At 42.2% G+C, this 24821-nt stretch overlaps 1 protein-coding gene across 1 annotated transcript in view; it reads right to left on the reverse strand.

Annotated features, from left to right (window-relative positions):
* Window positions 1-24821, reverse strand: part of SGPL1 (sphingosine-1-phosphate lyase 1) — a 51663-nt gene that overhangs the window by 9271 nt on the left and 17571 nt on the right. The window contains exons 2-7 of the mRNA XM_018574928.1: window positions 20046-20211; window positions 18020-18087; window positions 12244-12391; window positions 9653-9732; window positions 6668-6796; window positions 2531-2619 (exon numbers count right to left, since the gene is read on the reverse strand). Of these exons, the coding sequence (XP_018430430.1) occupies window positions 2531-2619; window positions 6668-6796; window positions 9653-9732; window positions 12244-12391; window positions 18020-18087; window positions 20046-20211 (680 nt within the window). The remainder of the gene's footprint in view (window positions 1-2530; window positions 2620-6667; window positions 6797-9652; window positions 9733-12243; window positions 12392-18019; window positions 18088-20045; window positions 20212-24821) is intronic.

The following is a 24821-nucleotide window of genomic DNA, read 5'->3' on the forward strand; positions in this document are numbered from 1 at the left end:
CGAAACAAGAAGTACACTACAAGAATTGCAGCTGAGAAGAGGACAATGCTGGATTTTTGGGGCTGGTATCAATTTCTCATAATATAGGGGGGGCATTTCTGATAACACTTAAGGGCTTTTTTTTTACATTCTACAATGACAACTGCTGATTAACACATTCAGGGAGTGGCATTTCTATAGGTAATCATTTAAGTAAACTTCTATTAAAAGAAATATGCCATTGCTCACTTTCTGAAAATGCTAGCTGTCTGGTCATCATGCTTATCTAATGGTTTCAATACTTCCTAGGTTACTGACCCAGAACAAGCATGCAGATCAGGAATTCTGACTGCATTCTGATTACATCTGCTGCATACTTCTTCCAGGTCAAGGATTCCAAAACTACTGAAGCCAGGGACAGCCAGCAGCATTTTCACTACAATCAGTGGAATTCATTAATAGTGTCTACGACACGCTTAGGAAAGCTATCATGCATGTAGAGCTGCAGCTAACGATTATTTTCAAAATCGATTAGTTAGCCGATTATTAAGTTCGGTTAATCGGATAAACAATAACATACATTTTAAAAAATGGATCACAGGAGCAAGCTTGGAGCGGTGGACGTAAAAAAATGGTGTGGTGTGCAATATAGTGAAATGGAAAGTGTAAAATTATACAGCAATGAATGCAGAATGGCATCGGCTATAGAGGACTACAAATCCCAGCAATAGTACATTATACAGCGCAATGCAGAATATCACCAGCTATAGAGGACTACAACAAATCCCAGCAATAGTACATTATAGCTGGTGGTATTCTGCATTGCGCCGTATAATGTACTATTGCTGGGTTTTGTAGTCCTCTATAGCTAGTGGTATTCGGCATTGCACCACTGTATAATGTATTATTGCTGGGATTTGTAGTGCTCCTCTATAGCTAGTGGTATTCGGCATTGCACCACTGTATAATGTACTATTGCTGGGATTTGCTGTGCTCCTCTATAGCTGGTGGTATTCTGCATTGTGCTGTATAATGTAATCCTTGTGCCAATCGTGGATGTGGGCGGGCGGAGAGTGTGAGGCGGGAAGGAGGTGCGGCGTGTAGACCGCGGATGCGGGCGGGTCTGGCAGCGGTGAGCGTGAGTTGGGGAGGAGGGGCGGTGCGCGTTTGTGGACCCTTGAACAGGGCCAACTGATCGGAAGCCGATTAATCGATTATTGAAAAAGTTGACAACTTTTTAAATAATCGATTATAATCGATTATGTCGATTAGTTGTTGCAGCCCTACATGCATGCACTACAAATGTCACTACTTGCACCTGGTTTTACTACAGGTACATGAATTTGGTGCAAGCACCAACATTTGCGGTGCGGAGGAGCAATGAGGCCAGATTGTCCATACCAGACACTCCGTCCTTAATGCCACTCAGTAATCCTGATAAAATTACAGGCTCAGCATTACTGAGCTCCCACCCACCCTCTGTCCCTGCCACACAGGCAAGTGTAGAGCTAGAAGATATGTATACTGTGGGTGGGCCAAGCCTAATGAGGAATTTAGAGAACTGAGCTCTCAATCAGGTCCGCTCTGCTGCTGATTGACAGCACTCAGGTGCCAAAGCCAGCCTGCTATTGGTTATGCCACCTGCCCTGTGCCTGCTGTCAATGAAATGTAAACAAGGGGGGAATTCTGGCCGATATTGCCCAAATGTGGCCATTTTTGGATAGTGATATCAGCCAGCATCCCCGCCCCTTTGTTTACATTCAGCTTCTGGATGGGGAATCCTACACCGGCAGATGAATGTGAGCCGTGGCGGCATAAGTATTTGTTAAGACTCCAACGACCTGTGTCCTAACCGCTAATGCACAGGGAGCTGTCAGATTCATGACAGCTTCCAACACATACATACAATATGTGACGTACGTCCGGCCCAGACCCGCTGTACGTCAATCCCACGTGACCATACACAAGTCTGAACCGAGCGCGAGAGTCACAAGAACGTGGCGATAGCACTCTCAGCCTCACCCTGCACAGAGATTTCCCAGCTCGCAGGACACAATCTCAGGCTAGCAGACAGAGCGATCGTCACCAGGGTTGGTTAACGCCGTAGTTAACCCTTTACCCACCAAACTTCTACTGCCACTATGTGTTTTTCGGAACACAAACCGTGCCCAGCAAGTTCTGCAACAATTTAAACACTTAAACAATGCCTGTGATACCGCTGTCCTCTGAGACAGGAATATGACAGGATTCACTCCTTACCATCTTGTCTTGATTTGTATTGTGACTGTAATGTTTTCCCTATATTGTAAAGTGCTGAGCAAACTGTTGGCGCTATAACAATCCTGTATAATAATTAATAATAATACATGCCCTGTTCTGCGCAATGTTATTGTGTCAGCATGGGACAAAATCCCTAAGGGAAATTTCCATAGTCTTGTCTAAACCATGCTGCACTTTGTTAGAAGGTAAGGCGATGCTACATCTGTGGAACAATGTACATATTCTTTTGAAATAATGAAGAGACAATGAATTAAATAAAAGTAGCTCATACATTTCTGGGTATTTAATTCCCTTCTCAAATGCCAGATCTCTGTAGGCTTTGCAGGCCATCAATATGCTTTCTGTACCTCCAGATGTGACCTGAAAAAAAGAAAAGTTGGAAGATTGAGCATAGTATGTTGGAAAACTCTAGTCTTGTCCCACTAGCCTGACTAGCATACCCCACCCTTAGGCCTTGCTCACACCAAGCGCGGAGCAGGTGCAGAGCAGAGCAGTTACAGACCGGAGCAAAACTGCGTCCAATGTATTCCAATGGTATTTTTAGCTCCAGTTCACTTTGCAGCGTTCAGTTCCAGACAAGCTAAAAAAAACTGCAGCTGAACCTGCTCCGGAACGCATGCAAACGCATCAAAAACGCCTGGAGCGCACTGAAAGTCCATTTTAAACTAAAAAAAAAAAAATATATACACCGTATTTTGCGGTCCATAAGACGCACCGGAACATAGGACGCAGGGAGGTCCGGCGTGCCTTATGGAGCACTCGACAGACCGTAGCTTCTGTCACAGCTTCTATGACAGAAGCTGTGACTGAAGCTGCAGTTAGTGACCGCTGAGACAGGTGGCGCTGTGATTACTGCGCCACGGCCTCAGTGATCACACAGAGCAGACGAAGAACCTCCGTTCTTCGTCTGCTCTATGGTGATCTCGATCGTCGACGCTGATCGGTTTTAATACGAGTGATCTCATTAGATCACTCCTATTAAACGAGCAGTGGCTCCTACTACTCGCCCGGCGCCCGAAACTGCATGTCTCGGGCGTCGGGATTCGCTCCATAAGACGCAGGCACATTTTCCACCTCCTTTTGGGGGGAAAAAAGTGCGTCTTATGGAGCAAAAAATACGGTATATAAATATATAGATATTTTTAACCAAAAACGTCCCCGAACACATCAAAAACGCTGCAAAAAACGCGGCACAACCCACTGCACTGCGTGTGCAGAAACCTGAGCGGATCTGCTCTGCATTTGGTGTGAACAAGGCCTTACAGTGACTGTCAACATGTAGACCTAATCTCAAGCTTTTATTGACAAGAGCCAGCAGGACAGCTGACAGACATAAAATACTATCATCTACTGTTAATATTCCAGCTCCACCTATTATGTGTTGAAGTAGACCTGTAATCTTTCACTTTTTTTATATTATAGCTGAAGTGTGAAAAAACTCTGAATACAATTTAAATGGGTCAACAGTCCAGTTACTGACAAAGGCTGGCTTTATGTCTATGTGTTAAGATATTGCACAATGCATGCATTGGTGTGTTGTGCTGCGATTGATTCTCAATGACACTTCAACACGCAAATGGAACGCCACTACGGTGCAGCACACTGAAAACTCATGTTAACACATTGCTGCAACACATTAATGCACGGCTTAACGCACATTAACGCAACTCATGAGACTTAGAACAAAAAAAGAGAGTTCTATGTAGTTTTTGTCACCGACTGTAGAAATTACTTGACACATAGTCACATGCTACTGAGAACACTTCAAAAACTACTGCAATGCTTTTGGTTTACGAAAGGCCTTACATCTGACCTACTGCAGTATGAAGAAATGCATTTGTAAAATGTGTGAAAAGCCAGTCAAGTAAACTTTATGAAGCAATTAGCTGGATATGCGTGTTTGTTGATCTCATCTTGAGGCTGTATTGAGCAAGACAGTTTGTACAAAGATCTATGCTGTACAGATGACTCTCCGCATGTTTCCTGTTTGCTGACAGATCAGTAACATCAGCTGCCCGTGACCCAGAGCAGACAGCTGTAACCACAGCCAGGCAAACAAAGCAATGAACTTCACCGGCTACTTTCAAAGAGATTTAAAGAACGATGATGATGATCAGAATATAAAACATGAAAGAAATCAGAACAGTTTCGTTCCGTGCTACACCGGTCTATCTGTTGCATATTTCTACTGGGCAACATCCTAAAATGATCCAAACGACCTCGGGTGACAGTGAGCAAATCTTATACAGTATATGCAAACTTTTTCTAATCGCAAATGTTCCTCTCTAAAAAGTGGCATTGCCAATGTTTGCCAGTTGTCTCTTTCTCACTGCGCTCTCTGTAGTAAGTTGGCCAAGCCTATCTTTTTTTTTTGACAAGTTTTTATTAAGATTTCGCTCAACTAAAGACACAGGCCATTCCAATATACACTATTCAAGACATTCTAACGGTTATATAGAGAGCTAGTTGTACATGAGACAAAACGCAGTTTAGATGCATAGGGTAAGAACAAAACAGTTAGGTAAACTGCAGAATAAACAGCAAGCACTATGCCTATATCATCTTGATATTCAGTCACATAGCTCTTCAGTAACAGGCCTTGCACCAAAATGCCATGTTCAGTGTGTCTTGGCCAAGCCTATCTTTGTGGGTAAGGGGGCAGAGTGCAGTGCCTAAGGTTGGTTGGATCTCACATTAATATCTGACCTCCATAGAATATCTATGGGCACACACTTGGGCTTGCACAGATAGCTTACAAAAGTACAAAATGGACAGCAAGACCAGTGTCCGTCATTTAATACTTTTCTGCACAGTCAGGATCTAAAGTAATTCTCTGCAACACAACCAGTACAGTAGGTGTAAGCTATGCATGCGCAGTGAAATACTGGGAAAAGAAAATGGTTGGAGCGAACGTATAGTTGAACTATACAGGAAACCTCCATGTGCAATTATAAGCACTTCTACTGATTGAACTTACCAACACTCCAGCAGGAAGATCTACAAGTTCCACTCCTCATACTAAACATCACTGCAGGTCAAGAAAGCTCTGTTGTTGGGGTTCTCAAACCTTTTAAATCAAAGTTTCAATTCACAGTCCTCAAGACTGTATGGGGGGGGGGAAAATCGGACTGGGAGTGAAAGAGACAGGAAGCTTTAAAAGGACTTTGAGAATGTGAGGCTGGATACAAGGGCAGGGTTTTGCCAGAGTTTTTGAATTACGCACAGCTTGCCCACAAAGGTTACAGTTTTCCTTGCTTAATATGTGCAGTGTTGTGCTGTATTGTATGTAATCAGCACACAGAAACCCTTACTGGCACCAGAAATATACACCTGCAGTTACTGAGCAAATGCAGACTTTGAGGACACCCTGGCTTACAGGTTACAGCTGTGTGAACTGTGTGTTCCGTTGGACTGCTGCCACAGGCCAACACTAAATGAGTGAGTAGCAGAACACCAGCAGTGAGAGCATCAGGTTTTAGCAGCAGTCCACAGCATGCTCATGTTAACAAATGAATTTCAGGACCACTGATATACCAGTAAGTCTTACCATCACCACTGCTGTCCTGCTACTTAGTTATCCAACATCAGGCAGTAGCAGTCCTTGGCGTGCTCTAGTTGTTTTTCTACCCCCAGTTGGATGAATGACAGTAAGGGTCCCAGATACCGCAGTCATCCCACAAATCGTTAATTAGGTCACGGTCCAGAAAACATCCAGGAGCAGGCCATATCTGGCCCACAGGCTGCAGTTTGAGGATAATTGCTCCAATATCTCATTATACCATCTTTATTTTACATTTCTTTTGGTTTGATAACCACCTAGAAATCTTATATACACCGTGAAGGTTATTATAAACCTCATCTAGTATATGAAAATGATAGCAGCCATGCATTTCCTGCATACAGCTCGATAACAATGTGCCTGTCAGCGGGCCAGTAAAAATAAAAAAGCTAGACTTAGGGAATTTGCTTAAATGCAGAAAATAATCATTGTAACAGTCAGCTCAAGAAGGTACATAAAGTTCAGAGCCACAGGAACTCTAGAGAATTGCAGCACAAAACAGAAAAAAAAAAAATATCTGAAATTCCTAATGTAATGCAAAAGCACTTTTCAGCATATGTCTAAATGAACAAGAACATAACAAAAAACTCCCTAAAAACACTTCAAGAAAACTTTAGTAACAGAAAATCCCCTTCTATACCATAAAAGATTATTCAGCACGTTCCTGTGGTTAAAATATTTCGTGACATTATGATGTTATAATTGATGAGTCACCAGGTTCACCACAGGACATAGATCCAAGATCTGAGGCTAAACAAATCGCTAGACAGGAAGCGTTTCATTTTTATTTTTCATGGTCTCAGGAGATAACCTATAATGTTTTGTGACTCAAAGAACTAGAAAACTTACTGTTCCACATGACTCGGGGCCTCCATTGAAGAGCGTGCATGCCATTCTCACTACTTCTGCTTCCATTTTACGCACCCCAGGAAAGATGTCTGGATGCAAGGGATTGCTCCAAGCAAATTCTCCATACACCTGAGGAGGACAGCAATACAGCATGCACAAAAATGTTTATTTGTGAATAATTATACCTTAGAGCAGAGGTAGGCAAACTTCGACCCTCCAGCTGTGGTGCTACCACAAATCACATTATACACTGCAAGAATGACATCCACAGGCATGACTTCCAGAGGCAGATGCATGATGCGATTGGCAGTTTTGACTACAGCTGGAGGGCTGCAGTGTGCCTACTCCTGCTTTAGTGGAGCGAAACAGTTATCAAAGTCATCATATAGACCAGTGGTTCTCAACCCGTGTAACCTCAGGACCCACATTTGTCCTTGATCATTAAGTTGCGACCCAAGTTGCACTGCAATGGAACGCACAACATTAGGGCACTGAATGTTTTGGTGCGGGCATACGAAATGTGGTGGGAGATGCATTCGGGGTACCATACAAATTAAGAGTCACTCTGGTCCAGGCACCTCTATAGAACACGTGAGGGAGCTGTAAGCAATACACGTATGGATGGCCGTGGCCCCATCCAATCCCACCTCAAGCTGAAACTCTGCGCCAGGCAGCATATTCTGAATGGCTGCTTGGCACGAGTACTGACTGTGCTGCACTACAGGGAGGCAGAGGAGCCTCTTGCCTAAAAAAGTGTAAGGCGTGCGGCGACCCACTGAACACGGGGTCGCGACCCACTTTTGGGTCACGACCCACTTTTGGGTCACGACCCACTTTTGGGTCACGACCCACCAGTTGAGAACCAAGGATATAGACAGAACAGATGTCATGGATGTAGTTAGCTACTACGAGGAGTTAGGATTTCATCACAATTTGACTACAAGTACTGTGCAATCAGTAGGCTTTATGACCAAAACATCAAATATGCAACAAATGCCCAGAGCAACCAGCATCTGATACAAAGGGGCTGACTGGACCCTTTGAGCAACATGGCTTTCAGATGCTTCTAACCATAAAGTCCAGCAATATCTACGTTTGCTGAATGAGTAAACACAGGCATTATACTAAAGCTGAACACCCCATAAACTACGCCCACATTGTAATCATGTGATATAGTGAGTCAACTATGACCTGTGGTTTCAAAGCAAAAAATGGATTCCAGGTGCTCACTGCTCAGTCATCATCTTTTTTTTCTCCTCAAGGTGGCATTAAACAGCAGAATTACAACAACCAAGGACCTTACAGCGTTTCCCTCTAGATGTGTTTAATCATAAGGACTAATGAGTAAAGCTGGGTAATCAACTGGTAGGGTTTTTGCACAAACTTTCATGTGAAAAATCTCGTCAGAACATTTGACAATGCCAACAAAAACCTGACAGTTTGTTTGAAAATTTTGGTTGGTTTCAACATTTGGTTTTGGAATGAATGCAATTTCCCAAATAAAAAGCACATTCACTATTTAACTTTGATTTAAAAAAATATATATATTTTTTTCCCCATCCCTTAAATTTTTTTGCCACTGTGATCTAAAATCGATCATCTGTTTAACCTCATTAAAAGGGTTATTAAACCCTCGTGCGTTTTTGCATAGATCTACTGCTGGCTAGCAGTAGATCTATACAAAAACATTTTTAAAAAAAACCTTTTAAAAAGGGTTAATACTTACCTGTGTCTTTGCCGTGTGCTCCCTTCCGAACATCTGAAGTCTCAGGCGGCCTTAAAGGAGCTTGGGGCGGGCGCATGCGCAGTTCAGATGTTCGACCGGGAGATGAGGAGAGACACAAGGTAAGTCTATGGAGCAGTGTGCACCCACACAGACACCATGGGACATCAGAGAAGAGGAGGACTGATGAGTCAGTGCTGGATCGGAGACCCGCACCAGCGCTGGAGGGACAGATGAAAAGGACAGCAGAGAAGAAGATTGGATTAAGAACATCGCTAAAAGATAAGTCCCTACAGCAGGATTGGGAAGGGGGAAAAAAATGTGACTTTAATGTCGCTTTAACTTTATTAAAATCAAGCGAACGTTCTGCAAACTTTTTTTTTTTTTCCGAATGAATTCTAACTGTGTATCTCCAGGCTTAAACACATCTAGTGCAAAACACGTTAAAATTCCTTGATTGTTATAACTTTGCTGTTTAATGCCTATGCGAGTCTAAAACCTTTGACTGAGTTGCGAGCACCTGGAATCTGTTTTTTGTGTTGGAAGTTTTCATATCAGGATCTGGCAATCTGGCCTATATGAGTATGGTATAGCATGGTGTATGGCATTAGTTAGACCTATTCTTAATAGTACCTCTCAAGCAACCAGAAACTACATTTATCTGGAAACTACCAATCCCAAGGATGCTGGATAACAGGGGGGATTACTGTACAATGAATTCCCACACCCAAACTCCAAGTATGACAGTGGAGGTAACCAAAAATACTGGGGACAGCAGGCTCTGCGGACCGCACCAACAATAATGGCAGTGGTAGCCAACTAGTCCGGTCCACAGAAGCATGTTTAAATTTAATGATAAAAAAAAATGCAGCATATGCTGTTCAGAGTATTGCTGGTTACTTCCGCTGCCATGCTTGTAGTTTGGATGGTATCATTCTATATGTACATTTGATCAACTACAATTGTGAGTATTTTTAACAATTTTATTAAAATTATCATTAAATTAAATGTGCTTCACTGGGAGAAGGTGCTGTCCTTTTGTGTTTGTTTGTTTTTTTCCTTCTAAGAGGACTTCCAACCCACTTTTGGCCTGCACTCATCCAGGGTTCAAGGCTTGTTTTAGGATCTACATTAATATTGTTTTTACTCTTATATGAACTTACTCTTAAAATTCTTAAATAGAAGAGAAAAAACCCCACACAGAACATCTCTTCACAATGAATAGCAAAGGAATAACCTTGGAACAAACAGATTCTGCTTACCTTTACAAGCAGCTGAGTTAGCTGCTCATCTCCACTATAGACAGTCCCAGAAACCTTCCCTTTTTCCCAAGACACCTTACCTAAAACAGAACAATATGTTTATCATTACAGGAACGCAAGAATCCCTACCAAGAACTGTGCTGCTATAAACAGCACAGCAATATAAAAAAGAGAATTAAGAAATATGATAGCTCACAATAGATTATTATCTATAATTTATTAGACACACACACACACACAGCATGCAAAACCAGAATTGGTGTATATTTTTAATAAGATTCAAAGTTATTGTGACAGTCAACAAAAAAAAATATCTATTTTTTTAACATGGCTCACATTTTCCTGCACCCCTTCTGATGCAAGCCTAATTAACCTTACAGAGAGTCTATTGTTTTCATTTAGCTTGAGTCGAGAGAGAGAAACCATATGGCACAATGGCTATGAAAACAGAACTAAGCGGGAATCATAGCTCGTAAATATGATCTGCAAATATGGCTGTCCCCATGTATCAAAAGGAGACTAAAACTTCCAGTTTCATCAATGGAGCTTTCTGCCTCTAGTCCTGAATTTAGCTGCATAGAGCACGCTCTATCAGTGACACACATCTGGCTTCCTAGTATACCTGCCAGCCGTGTGATGGCCCTCCAGTAAAGGGAGCTCACTAGCCAGTTTTTAACAATACAGTTGTTATTCCAAAAATCCGTGTTGGAGTGCACTAAAGTATCCCTAAAACATCTGCTGTGAACCCCACAAACTGTGGAGAAAATGTAAATATACAAAAAAAACACTGTGCTAGTGTACAGAAATTATGTAAAAACAAATAGAGATATTATGCTACATGTGCTATATGTTGTTATTGTGTCTACATCAGAACCCTGGCGGACTTTAATGGTAATAGATCATAGTATAGGTTTAGAATACCTGAAGCAGGGTTTTGAATGTAATTTGTATTGTTATTCTTGAATTGTCACTCACATAGATTGTATTGTTATTCTTGAATTGTCACTATTCTTGAAACGGTCACTCACGGGAGCCGTGAGTGACAGTCACCGCTCACTGCAGGGACATGATCGAGAAGTGAGCAAGCGACGGTATGTGTTTGCTCACTTCCCGACTATTGAGCCGAACTATGAGTTTGAGTGAAAATCACTCGCCTCATAGTTCTCCTTTAATACATGTCTAACACACTTCTAAATCTCAGTAATCCTCGCCATCTTCCACACCCTTTTATATTTTCAACACCTTCAGATTGCTAGATGATTACTACATTCAGAGATACTTCCAGGTATCAGCAATCTAAGTTGTGAAGATTGTTATTACCCAGAATAGACTTTTGGTTAGTGATATTGATGTACACACAATAGCACATATAGCCTAATATCTTTATTCTTTTTTTGCACAATTTTTGTACACAATCGGTATGATTCTGTATATTAATAGTTTTGTTATGTATTCTCTCTCTCAGACCCCCTGATATTTCCCTTAGCCATAGAAAAAGACATTGAGGACACGGAGTCCTAAATATTTTTCTACAGCCCCTGTTATGAATGAAATACATCTAAGAAACAATGATTTAAACAAGAAGCTGGACATATATACTTGGCCAATAGAAAAAAAGTCAATTGGGTCTACTGGCTTAAGTTCAGCAGCTCTCCACAAATATGGGGGTTCCCCTAGGAGGCAGGGGTTACCCAAATTGAGTCCAGTTGTAGTTGACGCAAAAAGTACACCAAACATCAAGATTTTATTATTTCACCAAATTACAACAGGAAAGCTAGAAGGAGACTCTGCATTTCAGGGGCCAAAAAGTTCACCTTTATCCGCTCTTCCCTAGACCGCCTGCTTTCCAGCTCCCTAGTCAACTCCTATACTCACCTCCAGGACTTCTCTAGAGTCTCTCCCATTCTCTGGAACTCTTTACCCCAACCTGTCTGTCTATCTCCCACCTTGACTGCCTTTAGGCGTTCTCTAAAGACTCATCTCTTCAGGGAAGCCTATCCACCACAACCTAACCACTGAACTATCACATTCTCAAATAATTCATCCCCTCACAGCTACCTCCTCATGTATCACTTCCCCCTCCCCTTTTAGATTGTGAGCCCTCAGGGGCAGGGCCCTCCTTACCATCTTGTCTTGAATTGTATTGTGATTGTAACGTCTTCCTTATATTGTAAAGCGCTGCGCAAACTGTTGGCCCTATATAAATACTATGTAATAATAATAATAATAATAATAAGAGTTATAAAAGATACCGAATATGGGAATAATAAATGTGAAAATTAATAAAAGAGTAAACAGTAAAAGTAATCTTTATAAAAAGTGTCAAAATGCCTATTAGAAAGAATGAGGTCTAAACTTAAAGCTTGTTCGCCCTTTCTTGCGTTCCTGTTGTCATTTGAAAAGAATAATAAAAGACTGGACTCTTGAGCTCTTATTGGCTCAACTACAGTAATACAAATCAGACGAGCTCTTTATCCCTCACTATATCTAAATTCGATTTGACTGTTTCTGGTCTGTCACCAATTGTTGGTTTTCAGTTCATATTTGAAAATGATAATGGAAATAAGATAGAAATACTTAAAGTGTTCTACTTAGGGCAGAATATTCCTTCAGCTTTTCCATGACTTGGTCCTGCTTCAGTCCTGAGCGAGGCAGAGACGTCACAAAGCTCACGCCATCTTTCACATTTAATACGAGATGAGCCATGTCATCCAAAGCTTTATCCAGCTCCTTCTGGATCTGTTCAAAAAACAAGTACATATTGTCACATCCTCCAGCAGACTACTTTGTGTCATTTTTTTCATCCATAAATAGCAACAGAACATTTTATAGCTACAGCTAGTCTTTCATATTAAGCACAAACAATACAAATATCTATAAGAGGTCTCTGATAAGCACCTCTGTCAAAGTCTGCCCATACTGGCATCAATTTGTGTGATAGCGGCAGGTATATTAAAGCGTATCCATACCCAAGAACAAAATTTAAAGGATATCTATGGTCAAAGATTAAAAATAAATATGTATTTTTATATTGAATTTCCAAGATTTGAATGATCAAAAAACGACTATAGCATGTATTCCTATTACAATGCTGATGTTATAACAGGATAGTATAGGCTGGGACTTTGCATCTCCTTTAAGAAATTGCAGTTTACCAGAACTCAGATGTGGTGGCTCAATTTGTTTGTCTACTTTTTTTCACTCGGTGATCCTGCCAGTAATACACTTCCTGTCTAAAGGTGACAACATGTATTCACTATATGGTATATATAGAGGAACAGCATTGCTACCCTACAAAAAGGAAGTGTGTGTGCTACAACTAAAGAGCACCTCAGCATCACTGACACTGCAGAGTGTACAGGACAATATTGTTTTTTTGGCAGGATCACCAGATATTGTTTTATGTGCTTAACAGTTATAACACAACAATTTTATGGTATATTTAAAACAGACCAAAAAAGGGAGCAAATGGAAAACGTTTATTATTAGGATTCACATATACTTTAAGTAAAAAGGCCCAAATCTGCACCACGTATGGTGATTGAAGAAAAAAAAAAAATAACAGTCAATAATAATACACCATTGAAATCAACTGTAACATTTTTGATTAATTAGGTGAAGTTGGCTGAAAGATGATCTCTGACACGGGGTATTTCATGCATTTGCACATAGATTAGATTATAGATTGCTGGATCTGGATACATCTTGAAAATGTATACATAAAGCTATGAGATTCCGATCCCCCATCTAGGCCTAAATGTTTTCACACTTGAGAGCAGATAAGAATTTGTGAACATAAGGCCAAGTATCTTTCACAGCATGCATTGACCGGGTCTTAGGGTCTATCTACAATGGTTTTTGCTTGCTTCAGAACTGCTTTCTCTATACAAGTCAATGGCAATGCAAAAGCAGCGCAACGCAGCTTAGAACAGTGGTTCTCAACCTGTGTAACCTCAGGACCCACATTTGTCCTTGGTCATCAAGTCGCGACCCAAGTCACACTGCAATAGAATGCACGGCATTAGGGTATCGTGCCTCCCGATGCAGGTGTACAAACTGTGGGTGGGAGGTGCGTTTGGGGTACCTTTCAAATGGATGGCAACGCAACACACGTCCCACACAAGAATGCACGGTAGGTGCAATTGCGTGGTACAGTGCATTAATCGAACGGTACTGTGCGATTAACGCACTGTACTAGTGTAAACGGGCCCTCAAAAACACTGAGATATATACACAACCACAGACAGAATCTCACACACAACCACAGACAAACTCCAAAAATGTTTTAATTTTTTTAAGGTCCACCCAGTCTTTCTACCTTACAAGAACTGGAGTGGATCCTCAGCCTGGGGTCCAGTGTGGGATGCTGTGCTGTGAAGGAGCTCCATCTATGTGTTCATTGCTTGTACAGCTCCCTTGCACGCCCTGTAGAGGTGCCGGAAGCCAGAATGTGGCGTCATTCTGGTGCAGACACCTCTACAGGACACGTGAGGAAGCTGTAAGCAATGCACGTATGGATGAAGCTCCCTCGCGGCCATAGCCCCATCCCATCCCACCTCAAGCTGACACTCAGCACTGGGCAGCATATTTTGAATGGCTGCTTGGCACGGAAACTGACAGTGCTGCGCTAGGGGGAGACTGAGGAGCCTCTCACCTAGAAAAGTGGAAGGCTTGCGGCGACCCACAAAACACGAGGTCGCGACCCACTTTTGGGTCACGACCCACCAGTTGAGAACCAAGGGCTTATAAAGGTGGTCACATGCACTTGATGGAATTCCGATTGAACTCCACAGCATCTCAAACTAACCTCTACTACAAAATACTGTAAATGCCACTGAAATCATGATGCATTTGCCCATCAACAGATGCACTTTCTTTAAAAAAAAAAAAAGAAGACGTGGAGATTCCTTAATTTTTTTTGCAATATAATAAAAATCCTACAACTCAACGCATTTTGAAGCAATCATCACTTCGGAAGTAAACCCTTTACTCCTGAAGAGGAAGTGGTGGTCATTCAGAACCCACGTCAAGTTGTTTTATTATAATTGGAGTCTTTTATACCTAGTGTTTTCATGTAATCACCTTTCTACAGTGTCTTCCTCATGTAAACATCATTCATAAGCAATGTTACTGTAATGTTGGCTACCCATGGCCATGTAAGAAGGTGAGCCTTTCCTTTGTAGGCTGTTGTCCTTTTACCCACACAGTTATATTTAGATATGTTGTAATTCTTCAACAGTATACCGTGCAAAGAACTTTTGGAAGAGCGACAAAGACGGATTCTTATGCTACCACAGATCCATTACAAGTTCTCTTCCTGTGATTGTACACATGTGGTTTCCCAGCTGTAGCCGAAGGTCAGCAACATTTTGTCTGGCTATTGGAAATACATCATACTGCTGCTCTTAGAGGTGCCCTTATCTTCCTTTTTTTTGTGTGTTAGCGTTAACGTATTTTGGGACATTCTGTAGGGAGCTTTTGATGTTAGCCCAAAACCTTTGTAGCCAAAACAATGACGAATAGGTCTGAAAACTCTACTAAAACTGGCCTAAGACAAACATATATTTCCAAGAGAAGGATGGCTGAGGTCATATCCATCTATCTCTGCAGGAACTGAATGAGCATTGGAACTTGTGATGGTGGTGCAAGCTTTGCAATCCTTAAATCTTCTGCACAGAGTGAAGACTTGGGACATAGTGGCAAGGAGACAGCACTAAAACTGACCTATGACATACAGATATTTCCAAGAGATGTATTTTTATAATGCAGACACAAGACAACACCAGGACAAAGAAACCCAGGAAGCAAATCCTTCCCAAAGTCCACAATGATTTCACTGCAGGAAATCAATCCTCACTGGCCAAAGCAAAAATCTCATGACCCATGAAAAAAAAGCAACAACGCATAATGAAAAAAAAAAAAAAAAAAGGACAAAACGTGGACACAGACAGAGGTGATCCTGGCCTAAGGTGAATAGGTTCCATTAGAGCATTCAGTTTGCACTTGAAGATGATGAAAAAAGTAAATGGTCACTATATGGGTCAGAGACTAATCGGAGCATGCAGAGAGCGGTCCAATATTTAAAATGCTGATGAATAGGGCGACCAACCCATGTGGCTTTACCTTGTGTGTCATCATCCAGTAAGGCCTAGATTTAAGATACTACACTGATTATGTTTCCGTCTTCTTAGAGGAAATTATTTTACCATATTAACAACCCACTGTCTGGTTTCCCTGCTTTGCTCTAATCTACAACTGATGAGACGTTAACACCTTTTCCAAGATTAGGAACTTGCAGGGAAGGGTTCTTTTACAATAGGGTGGACAGAAAGGGGTTAATTACATTGCTTACTTTAAGCCGCTAAAAGTCTTCCAAGATGTCCAGAAAATGCCAAGCAGCATTGCATCATAATACCGAATAGAGGAGAGCAATGACCTCTAGTAAACTATGTGACAGTTGGCTGAGAGGACAAAGCATGTGAGAAGAAAAAAGATACAATGTCTACTGCTCAATGCAGAGCCACTTTGTTCCATGAAAAGAGCACGCTTGCTCATGATTGATTATGTAAACCAACAATGAAGCTTTTCCCTGAAAAGAGATAATAGATGCATTGTAATTCTACAAATAATGCTGAACCACTTAACCTTTTGCTGCAGAGCGAAGACACTGAAGTCAGTCAGTGTTATCCGTGTTCTGATGGATATTTTCAACAGCCCAAGTATCAGATACATTCTTTCCTGTCACGTGCATACATGCTAAGTAACATGCAAGCTTAACACTTACAGGTATTTGTTACTTCTATTCACCTCGACAATGTTCTCACTTTCCTCACGGCTATCAACATCTTTGTTCAGGCATCATGCAGGAGCACCACTTAGCTTATGGCCTATAAATGATAAGCCTTAAATACAACTATACTTTTAGTATTTCCATGGGCTCAATTTGTTCAATTTGATTAAAGTGGACCTTCACTCCCCAGGTTTTGCTTTAGTTCTAGGGCTGCAGCTAACGATTACTTTTTCAATTTAGTCAGAATCTCTCAAGGAAACCTCTTATTATTGAAAAGTGAGGGGGAGGGCCCTTTTCAATAAGAGGTTTCCTTGAGGGATTCTGACTAAATTGAAAAGTGCTCACTATTGAAATAAGCTGATGTCATTACATCCAGATCACTACAGTTACATTTCTAGGGTAGTCCACTCCTGACTTACTTTTAGAAGGTGGGCCCTCAATTGTCTGCAGGCCAGCGGCGTTGCCAACGTTTTCAATCGTCGATTTTAATCGACTTAAATCGATTAACTGTTGCAGCTCTATTTAGTTCCCTGCAATCCCCCAACCCTCTGCACTAAAAATTCTCCTTTTTTGATTTTTGGGTGCTTTCTAGCTTAATTACTTTAAAAAAAAATACTCTGGTCTCCCTCCCACCACCAGTTTGGCCTAGGCGAGAATGATGTGTCCTGCTCCTGCAGCCTTCTCCATCAAAGTCCCAGAACGCTGCAGAAGCAGGGAGCGGCTGGTAAGCAAAAAAGTGGCAGGGATCGGCACCAGAACCCGGAAAAGGACAGCCGGCTCCAGATGACACCACAGAAGAACATGGCGGCATGGGGCCCCAACTTGGGCAGAAGATAACAGAAGGACATTACATTTAGAGAAAGCCGGCTCTATGTGACAGTTCAGTAGCGGACTGATCTTATTAGATTTTTTTTTAAGACAGTAGCCACCATAGGGACCTAAAGTCCGTTTTCACTTGAGGTCTGCTTTAAAGTAAAACAAAGGAAAAGTTAAAAGGGAAAAATGACTCTTTCTGGGTCAATTGTATATATTACCAGAATTTTAGCAAATTTCATTGTAGATATACTTGCTTAATCCCTCTGAAGTGATAGGCTATTTCACCAACTAGAGCCAAGTGGATAGGTCAGCTATAATTACATGATGATGATGTAATGAGGAAAACTGCTGGGAAGTGCAGTAAGCCAAATCACACAAGGTTATTATTATTATTATAGAGGGTTGATATAGTGGCAACAGTTTGTGCAGCGCTTTACAAAACTGAGGCGGTAATGAGATTTCCGAGTACAGTCTGTACACAATGTAACAAATGCCCACAATTTTGCCATAGTTGCAAAAAAGTGAATAGGAATCCCACATAACGAACTATAATCCAGATCTGATCTCTCACCAATACTGACTGGCAGGGTCATGCTTGTCACATTTATAGACCATTTTAGCATGTCTTCACTTTTGTTTCTGGGCAACTCCACCTACATTCAGTACTGGCGTAGTAGCCAGTAAATCAGGTTCGCCAAATCACATCTCCAGGAGAATATTGGAAGGTGTGAGGAACATCAGTAATAATAATTTCTACTTACTTTTGTGCCAATAAAAGGCAGTTTCCTTATTATTCGGAAAATTTGTTTTTTGCACCGTGATGTAAGACCTACAAAGTGAAGAAATATATAAGAAAATGTTGTCTTATGCACAGTTTGTCATCATGTTGAGCCAATAAAAGTATATACAGCATGGCATTAAAAATAAAAAAAAAGTATTCAAGGAATAACAAAAAAAAACAAAAAAACAAAACAAATAAAAGATTATGAAAACAAATGGTATATTGAAACTAGAGTGACTACATGCCGAGTGAAGTCAACCTTCAACATTGCATAAAATAAATATATATCTCAGTGTGCCAACAGACATCAGAGGGTGGAGTGTGCATGCATACACCAAGCATTTACATACAGTTACACCCAGTGCCATCCCAATCTTGGAGGTGTGGGTGGGCACAAACATGTCATTATCCGACCTGGTTAGATCACTAAATATATTGCATTTACAATGCTGGCTCAGTTTTAGCAAATTTGATCTCCTAAACCAGAAAACCAGACATATTGGTTTCTGACTGCTTTGCTTTAATATCACTGAAAGTCAGTGACAGCCATACTGCACCTTTATCCTCCCGCCACTGACTACTATGACAGACAGAGCCACATCATTTCTAACATACACACCTTGGGCCTCACAATACCAACCGAGCATTGTTTAAATGCCATAGCCTACCGGAGTATTGTTGCTGACCACATCCATCCTATTATGACCACAGTGTACCCATCTTCTGATGGTTACATCCAGCAGGACAATGCACCAATGTCACAAAGCTACTATAATCATCTCAAACTGGTTTCTTGAACATGATAATGGAGTTCACTGTACTCAAATGGCCTCCACAGTCACCAGATCTCAATTCAACAGAGCACTTTTGGGATGTGGTGGAATGGGCAATTTGCATTATAGACGTGCAGCCCAAAAAATCTGCAGCGATCGCGTGATGCCATCATGTCAATATGAACGAAACTCTCTAAGGAATGTCCAGCACCGTGTTGAGTCTATGCCACAGAGAATTAAAGCAGTTCTGAAGACAAAAGTGGGTCCAACCCGCTACTACAAGCAAGGTGCAGGGGTAACCCCACTGCAAGGGTTAAAGGAGAACTATGGGGTTAGGGCTTTTCCCCATAGTTCTCCTAAGGGTAACGGGAGGGTACAAACTAGCTACAGCTCACGGTATACTGAGACGCCGCAGCTGTTACCCATAGGAGATTTTTCTGTCGAGATCCACGCAGCTGCGGGATTGACAGCTGGCTCTGCCTATCTAGAGGCAGAGCCAGCTGTACCCGCCCCCTCCCCCGTCCATTCTGCCAGTCAGCGCTGGAGGATCAGACAGGGGAGGGGGGAATCCCTGCAGGGAGCCGTGAGTGACAGTCACGGCTCTCTGCAGGGATAGATCGAGAAGTGAGCGAGCAACGGTATGTGTTCACTCACTACCCGATCTATTGAGCCGACCTGTGAGAGTTTCATTGTAACAGGTCGGCTAGAGCAATGAGTGATTATCACTCGCCTCATAGTTCTCCTTTAATGAATTTTTTTGCTCAAGTTCTTTAAAAAGCCCCAAGGACTGTGGAAATCCTCAGGAACCTCTAATATGCCTAAATATAGAGAAGGATGGGATAAACAATACAAAAGTAACATCACTGCTTGCTTTAGATGCAGACTACTGAAAATCTTGTCACTAATATGTAAAAGCACATATGGTTACCACATTTATTATTCATATGCTCTGTGGTGAATACAATGAGCACACAGGTAACATGCTGTAAGACTTTAAAAAGGGACTAGCTAGGGAAAGGGCGTCTGCTTCCTCCTCTAGTACAAACAGTGTAAACAAAGAGTTTCAGAGAGGAACATGTGACCCATATGACAAATGAGAAGAACTATCAATTGTACAATAAACCCTGCTAGAGTCATGATAAATATACTGCAAGGCCATTGTGTTTCTTCCTGTGCAAATAACTCCATAAATATGCAGCTTTAATCGTCGTAGGTTAGTGAAGGAAGACTTACTCTCTCTTTGGAAGATAAAATTGTAAATCCACACCGTTACCAATGCGGAGGCAAACGTCAGTGCTATAAGATGGCATGGTTCAAGCTCCTTGCAGGCTTCATTCACAAACTTTCTGCCATCAAATATATACTTTAGAAGGATCTCCTTGTAGGTGATCAAAGTCTCCTGTAGAGAAAACAAACACAAATCACTTCTTTCAGACATTTTGTACAAAAGGCAAGTACAAAACACATTTTCAATGGTAAACCTGAGACGCCCTAGTCCTGTCATCACAGAAGTTTGGGGTTTTGTTTTTTACTATTCAGCATTCTTCATATCTTCCTTGACTAGTAAACGTGGTTCTGTGTCTTCACATACCAGTCATTGCTAATCACTGACAAACCAAATTCAGGAAGTCTAGTATTCAACATTAAGCTGACATACAGTAAATCTAAACTGGACAATGTTTAATTTGATGAAGCACTGTGCATCATAAGCAGAGGCAATTTGAATCACATAATACTGATTTCTCATTTTTTAAATCATTTTAACCATCTGAACAATGCTAATCTTCTGCATCCTCCTTCAGCCACGTCTTGTCTACATGCATCTGCTCCAGCATTGGCTGCAAATCATTACCCAAGGCAGGCTTTCTAAAATATGGACAGTGGACCATGCCATGCTACGTGTGTCTGCACAACTGCTTGCAGACTCCACCAGGGGTCATGTGACAGGGTGACAACACAGCGGGGAGACAACTGTCACCCCATAGTAGACTCCCACTGTACTTTTGGGCCCTATCCGGCTGTTTATGCCTACCGAACTGTGGTCACATTTCTGTCCCCCTGGCCAATCACAAAGCAAATGGCCCGTAGATCTGTTTTGTGAATGGCCAGGAGGAGAGGGGGGCGGAGATGTGACCCTGCACTAAGATCTACGAGACCTGCAGAACAGTGGTCGCATCTCTGTCCCCCAGGCCAAATCACAAAGCAAATGGCACCAGTCTCCGTTTTGTGACTGGCCAGGAGAAGAGCGGGCGGAGATAAGACGGAGATCTATGAGACCCGCACTGAGATCTATGAGACCCGCACTGAGATCTATGAGACCCGCACTGAGATCTCGGAGACCTGCAGAACAGTGGTCACATCTGTCCCCCTGGCCAATCACAAAGCAAATGGGCCGAAGATCTGTTTTGTGAGGAGAGGGGGGGGGGGCGGAGATGTGACCACAGGACTGAGATCTATGAGACCTGCACAACTGTGGTCGCATCTCTGTCCCCCTGGCCAAATCACAAAGCAAATGGCCCCAGGCTCCGATTTGTGATTGGCCAGGAGAGGGGGCAGAGATAAGACAGCAGCACGGAGATCTATAAGACCCGCACTGAGATCTATGAGACCAGCAGAACTGTGGTCACATCTGTCCCCCTGGCCAATCACAAAGCAAATGGCCCCAGGCTCCATTTTGTGATTGGCCAGGAGAAGAGCAGGGTGAGATAAGACAGCAGCACAGAGATCTATGAGACCTGCAGAACTGTGGCTGCATCTGTCCCCCTGGCCAAATCACAAAGCAAATGGCCCCAGGCTCCATTTTGTGATTGGCCAGGAGGAGAGGGGGCAGAGATAAGAACGCAGCACTGAGATCAAGGAGACCTGCAGCACTACAGCACATAGCTTCAGCAGGAACTGGACTTTCACCCTGCAGGTATACTAAAGATTTGGGGGTAGGAGGAGGAAGATTAATTTTGTCAGGTCCGTTTACACACTATACAGCTTACTGGACTCCATTAGGATTATTCTGCCTGGAGTTGGGCTTTAATATTATATTTCTAGAAGAGGTTTTATGTATAATATTTATGTGCAAGTCCTAAAATTCTAGTTTTAACCCTCTATACCACATAAAAAAAACGTAACCAGTAGTGTTTTAGGATAGAAAATTAATTTGGCCGTAATAAGTAAAAGAGCATGGCCCTCGAAATATAAAAGCTGTTCTATTATTTCCATAACTCCATTAGTGAAAGCACACATTGTTACAGAATATGCTTTCCCATGCGCAATGATATAGTGAAAAAGAACACTAAACCTGCCAACTACTACCTCAATCCTTCTGGGTCAGCTATATAAGAGCCTTTTCCTTTACGGATTTTGGATATACAATCTAATCTGTATGAATTGTACAGCAGAACTACAACCTAGGAATAAAAAGCTACTAAATGTATCAGGATAGGTTTGATTGCTGTTTTGTAAAGGGGCAGATGGGACACCTTTCACACCACCGCATTGCGTTGGAAACTTGGTGGTGCTCGCTGACAAAAAGTACAACATGCCTTCGTTTTTTTTTAGTGCGGTAGGATGCAATGTGGAACAACGGCCTTGCTGTGCCCGTACAACTAAATTAAATTTCACTTGTGGTTTTCAATAAAGTGCAATGTGCTGGGATCGGTGCATCGGCATCGCACACCAACCGGTACAAGTTGACCCTACGTGTTAAAGCTAGCAGGCAGATTTTTTTTTATGGCAGATGAGACTGTGTAAGATGCTTTTTCTGTTTGTGTAGACCGAGCCAGGCATGTGCAGTCTCAGCATGAATCTGTAGCGTGACAAAAGCAATTCCTGTATGCATTTGCAGAAGCTACTTCATCCCAGCTCGACCAACCAAGTGGCTGATTGCTGTGAACCTAGAAGATGGAAGCACCGGTAATGCAGGGAAGCAAGGACTTTGCAGGGCTGAAGGGGATCACTCTGGTAGGCAAGACTGCCATATTGTGCTAATGCTGTAAACATTAGGGCTAAAAACTCTTGACGGTAATTTTTTTTAAATCGGTAGTTAACTTTCACTTTAAAACACAGAAATGCCTAAGTCCCTATTCACAGCTGTGTGAGTAGTCATGTGCTTCCCAAAGCGTGATAACACTCAACATGAAGGTTCCTCTTTATATTCAAATGTGCCCGTTCACAGCTGAGCGTCATGCTGCCGCTTGACCTGCAAAAAGTGTCTGAGCTTTTTTCAAACAGAATTACACGGCACTGGCCCCACAGACTTCAATGGAAGTGCCTGGAAGCATGCCACACAAGTGGTTTAACATGGTTTTCGTCAACTAGTCTCCTCCTTCTAGCAACCTCAGGCCTGTGAACAAAATGGAGAATTCAGGAATGTCTATGCTGAATGTGGAGATTTTTCATCCGCCTGGTAAGAGCCCACAAAGACCTTTTTGGCCTCAGTGATGCAGATTACAAGAACCTTTACAACCCCACCGATATCCACAAGAACCATTACGACCCCAGTGATATCCATTACAAAAACCTTTATGACCCCAGTGATGCCCATTACAAGAACCTTTACAACCCCAATGATGCTCATTACAAGAACCTTTACAACCCCAATGATGCCCATTAACAAAAACCTTTACAACCGCAATAATGCCCATTACAAGAACCTTTACGACCCCAGTGATGCCCATTACAAGAACCTTTACGACCCCAGTGATGCCCATTACAAGAACCTTTACGACCCCAGTGATGCCCATTACAAGAACCTTTACATCCCCAATGATGCCCATTACAAGAACCTTTACAACCACAGTGATGCCCATTACAAGAACCTTTACAACCCCAGGGATGCCCATTACAAGAACCTTTGCAACCCCAGTGATGCCCATTACAAGAACCTTTACGACCCCAGTGATGCCCATTACAAGAACTAGAGTTTTTTAATCCAAGCTTAGCCTTTCAGTCCCCTTTGTTGGATATCAGAGAACCCCCGCTAAGGAGATATTCCCAAACACACCCACTGCAGGCTCCTTGCTGTCCCTCTCATACAGAAAGACTGATGTGAAGTCTGCACTGATGTCTCACACACCAATCTGATTAAAGGGGATCTAAGGTCAAAAACTACAAATAAATATACATGTCTTATATCCATAAGTTCTATCCCACTCCTAGTAACCATATCGATCTAGAAGATTGCAAACTTACTGAAGATGCCCATAGGATGTACTTCCTCAATGCACCAACACAAATTCATGCAACCCTGTGAATATGCTCTTCCCTGCTTCACAACGTTCACAGAGCCTGCCTTGTGAACTACAATTCAACATCTAAACAATGTAACATTATCATTGCTTGCTGGAAGGAATGCATGATGGGATATGTAGCCTTGAGAAATTGAGATTGCAAGCAGCAATTTGCATGCAATTTTAACCAGCTTTAACTAAAATCGCCAAACTCATGATGGCAATATAAATCTATCCTCCCCAAACACTCCTTGGCATCCCAGATAGCAAGTAATTGTGCTGCAAGTTTTAAAATGACTTGCTAAACTATTGCAGACTTGCCAAGCTTGTTGCACAATTACAGAAAGTCTGCATTGCAAGTCTCCAGACCAGCGAGCTTGCAGAGCTCTTGCTAAGACCTGCAGGACTCTTGCTGTAGACTTGCCAAGCAAATTTGCTACAAATTCAAAAAGTGTCAACTAGAACTTGTGCTGCAAGTGTTCTGGAAGTCTACCACTTGCCAGGAATATGTGCAGCAAGTTAACAAATTACAATTTCACCCCGCCACAAGTTTGTAGCAAGTTATCCTTGCTATCTGGGATACAATTCATCTTAAAAAGGAGAACTATGGGGTCAGTGTTTTTCCCCATAGTTCTCCTTAGGGCAACGGGAGGACACAAACTAGCGTCCTCCCGTTACCCTAAGCTCAGTATACCGCGAGCTACAGCTCGCGGTATACGGAGACGCCGCAGCCGGAGCGGATCCCGACGTAGAGGATGGGATCCGCCCCGCCGCGTGAGGGACAGCG

This window comes from Nanorana parkeri, unplaced genomic scaffold (assembly GCF_000935625.1).
Source record: "Nanorana parkeri isolate BGI_ZX_2015 unplaced genomic scaffold, ASM93562v1 scaffold51, whole genome shotgun sequence".
NCBI classification, from domain to species: domain Eukaryota; kingdom Metazoa; phylum Chordata; class Amphibia; order Anura; family Dicroglossidae; genus Nanorana; species Nanorana parkeri.